Raw genomic sequence first — 3,826 nt, 5'->3', positions numbered from 1 at the left:
CACAGGGGCCAGGTATGTTACAAAATTGAGGCAACTGGGGCAGATTGGGGAGACCAGGCAGGAGGCTGGTGAATGGCAAGCTCCTGGTCTAAAAAGGGCCAGCCTGACCCCAGGGCAGCCCAGGACCCTCTGTGCCCCATCTTCTGAATGTCCCAAGAAGCCAGAAATCCAGACTCTTAGTAGAAATGTTCCAATGTTTAAATCTATAAAATTTCACTTCTCTCCCTGCTTTTCACAAACCTTGATACAGAAAAGAGCTTCTGAATGGAATTCAAAACCAGTGTAGGATTTTTTTTTTAATTTCAAAATATGAAGTGCTAAGTAAATACATTTCCTTTTATTGAATAGCAGAGAGTATCATTAAGAAGATAAAATGAAGTGCTTTGATCTAAAATTTCAAATGGGTTTCACAAAAAAACATAAAGTATTTTATTTAGTCTAACCCAGCAGGATATATGCCCAAACGGGTCATCATCAGACATGGAATTCAGCGGCACTTAAGATACACAACTTTAGGTGATTGTGACCAACAGCTGGGCTCTGAACTCCACAGTTATTAACATAAAAAATTTCAGTGTGACTACTAAATAATTAGTACCGTCAATGTGGTAAATACATTAAGTTACAAATCTTTACATTTGTACATAACTCATTTTACAAATAAAGGTTTTAAGACTCAACTGTCCAACTTTCATCTAAACACTAAATGTTGCTGAACAAAAAATCTGCAATAAATATTCCCTCAGGTGGGTGGGAAAATGCTTTTACATAAGATCTGTGTTACAATGAATTTCCTGGTAAATATTTAAAACTTTAAACTCCTTGTGCAATTATGGAAATCTTGTATTCCGGAAAAAAAAAACACACTTATATTTTAAACAAAATTTAGTTATTAATTTAAAAAGTAACTTTTCTCACAATGCTAATGTTATTCATGGTTAAGTTGCTCCCCGAATCATAAATAGGTTGTTCAGCTGTCCCCTCATGTTGCTGATTTGTTAATTTTTTTAAAAAAGAACTTTCAATAATTACCATCAGGTGTTTTTCTTTGCTTGTTGATGTATAGATGTGTATTATGACTCACTAAACAACTTGGGTTGAAAAAAAGAACACATAGGCCTTTTCTAAACAGTATAGCTGAGCTGTCCAGTAACACATCTTCAGCCAATTTGCAACTTTAAAGTCGAGCAGCTCCCTATTTTGAATAAAAGTAGCGCAAACTGAAACGTAATAATCACCATGATTTGCAAGCCAGAAAGCAATTCTGTAACACACCCATCCTGTGATCGGAGCCGGGAAGCGTAGGACTAGGAAGGCGCTGTATTTTCCTAGCACATTCCTCCGGGACATTGCTGGGTTCAAGGAAATCCCCCAGAAGTCCTTGTGGCCATGGCGACAACCCTCCACCTGTCTTCCCGGTTGTCCTGCTGGCTGGATTTATCTCTGTGGCCTGTCAGCTGGAACTGAAGTCCGGACAGCTCTTCCCGGGCAGTGGGGGCTCCTGCTGGAGCGGGTAGGTGAAGTATTGGGGTGACACCAGGAAACCTGATGGCTGCGTCAGGTGGATTTGGTGGCCTGTGGTGTAAGGGGGGGGCGGTGATGGCACCAGGCAGCCTGACTCTGCTCTGGCGAAGGAGAATCTGCGGATAGAGCCCCCCGTGGAGCTAGAGCTGGTGGCCGTGCTGGACTGCCTGGAAGGTGCCCTGAGGCTTGTGGAGGTCAAGATCATGGGCAGGGTCTCTGTCTGGTAGCTGCGGAGGGAGAAGCGGATGGGCTGCTGTGAGGGCTCCTTGGGTCTCAAGCAGGTGCAGCAATAAACAGCCACCAGGGAGCCCAGGATGATGAAGGCGATGAAGATGGAGCCAACGATGAGGAAGGGAACGTAGACAGGCTCTAAAAGGTAAAAGCAGACAGACACAGGTGTTTGGACAAGAGTCTCTCAGACTCCAGGCAGCTCATGGGTGGGAGGTAAGCAGCTCGGTGTGGCCGCCCTTGTCAGCCCAGGCTCTCGAGCTTGTTACTGGTAATCTCTGAAGTGGGAAGTGAGATGGCAGAATGTTCTTGCTCCTAGCGGGAAGGAAGCAAGCTGATACTGGAGCCTCTGTTAGCAATTAGCCGTTACATTGCACATCTGGAAATCAGAAGGAACAGAATCTACCCTCCCGTTCAAGCGCTGGAGGGAGGGGAAGGGTGAGTTGTTTGGTTACCACGACTCTGGGTTTAAATCCAGGGTTTTGGCACTTTTATCACGGTGGGGCTCTTAGGGCGCTGACCCATCTCTGAGGCTGCAAATTCTTCTCCCTTCCAAGAATCTCCAATCTAAGCAAAGAGAACTGAGCCTGTAAGTGAGACCCCCATTATGAGACTAAGGAAAGATGGTGTAAAGAAATCTGTAGTTGGCTCCCCTTAACTGTGTCTGTGATTGCATGGGGAACTGTATCATCTCTGGATACTTCTTCCCAGAAAGGATTTGGGATGCCCTCTCCGGCTGCCACACCTCTGCCCCTCACCTCCACCCCCCCCCCCCCCCCCCCCCCCGCAAACTCTGGGAAGGTCAGGCCGAACCTTAGATCATGAGACAGCTCTTAGTGTTGGTGGCTTTCTGAAAGAGCACCCCTCAGAGCAGATCCATTTCCTTCTCTCTGTGCAAGACAGACATCAAATTTCCCACCCCTGAGCCCGTCTCCCAACTCCCTGGGGACACTCCCAGTGTCTCCCCTGTCTGATAGAGCCACCTCTGGATGCAACCTCCAGGGCTGAGGCAAAAGAATGAAAACCTGCGTTGACAAAGGCCTTACTGTGTGCCTGACTCTGTCTTATGAATTATCTGAATCAAGTCCGTGGAGACTCTTGTAAAGAGGACATGGTAAGTTCTGTTTTCCAGATGTGGAAACATGCTTGGTTTTGACCCTGCCAAAGACACACGAGCAGTGACTGACAGGTGACCATCAACCCGGAGGTTCTGTGGGTTCTTAGACCTAAGCTCTTCTGTCTCCCATTCCCTCCGCCACGTTTAGTAGGCCAGGGGAAAGCCACTGACTAACCACTTACATGGCCGGCAGCCTGGTGCTAAGCATTCAGACACTCACTCAATCCACAATCCAACTCCTCTGAGAATATGCCCATGTGAGAGTTGAGAGGAGGCCCAGAACAGTTAAGTAACTTGCCCAAGTTACACAGATGGCAAGGGACAGAGCCACAAGCCAAGGTTCCTGAGTTCGGTGGATCCCACCTCAGTGAGTGCAGAGATGGCCCCCTTTCCTGCTACCCCCCCACAACAAAGAGGATTCCGGGAGGATCAGGAAGGTATCCCCACTGCAGACTGTGCGTTGACACACTCCACAGAGCAACCGTGTCCCCGAGGATGAGTGGAGTAAGCCAAGGGGAAGTCTGTATCATTTTTTTAACAGGCGAGGACCCCTTCGCGGTCCCTGCCTTCCCCGAGCATGTTTTCTCCAGAAACCACTTCTCCAACCCACCACATTGGGAGTTTTGACGCTCAAATTCCCAGAGAACAGAATGGAGTTCTAAGGCAGAGCAATCTCCCCTTTCCTCTGGGTTATTATTCTCTTGGCCGGTGGTGCTGGGGCGGAGGGGGTCTCTGGGCACCATTAATTCTCTTTCCCGGGGACCTTCTCTTGACCGCTCTAGACCTCCGCTGTGGAGTTCTGGGGTGTCACCCGCTCTTAGCTCCGCCCGTTCCCCCCGGTTTCCCGGCCATAAAAACCATCGCCTCAAGCTCTAACGGGTTTCCCTGACGTTCCCATTCAGGTGGAAAGCTTTTTTTCTTTTCTTTTCTTTTCTTTTCTTTTCTTTTCTTTCTTTC

At 47.7% G+C, this 3,826-nt stretch overlaps 1 protein-coding gene across 1 annotated transcript in view; it reads right to left on the bottom strand.

Annotated features, from left to right (window-relative positions):
• Positions 1-276: 276 nt before the first annotated feature.
• The window catches only part of SHISA3 (shisa family member 3), a 4,815-nt gene continuing 1,265 nt past the window's right edge, over positions 277-3,826 (bottom strand). Inside the window, exon 2 of the mRNA XM_059396035.1 lies at positions 277-1,893. Coding sequence (XP_059252018.1) covers positions 1,454-1,893 — 440 coding nt within the window. The 3' untranslated portion in view covers positions 277-1,453. The remainder of the gene's footprint in view (positions 1,894-3,826) is intronic.

Source organism: Mustela nigripes, chromosome 1 (genome assembly GCF_022355385.1).
Source record: "Mustela nigripes isolate SB6536 chromosome 1, MUSNIG.SB6536, whole genome shotgun sequence".
Classification (NCBI taxonomy): Eukaryota; Metazoa; Chordata; class Mammalia; order Carnivora; family Mustelidae; genus Mustela; species Mustela nigripes.
Note: the sequence above shows the minus strand (reverse complement) of the source record. Positions and strands in the feature narration are given on the sequence as shown.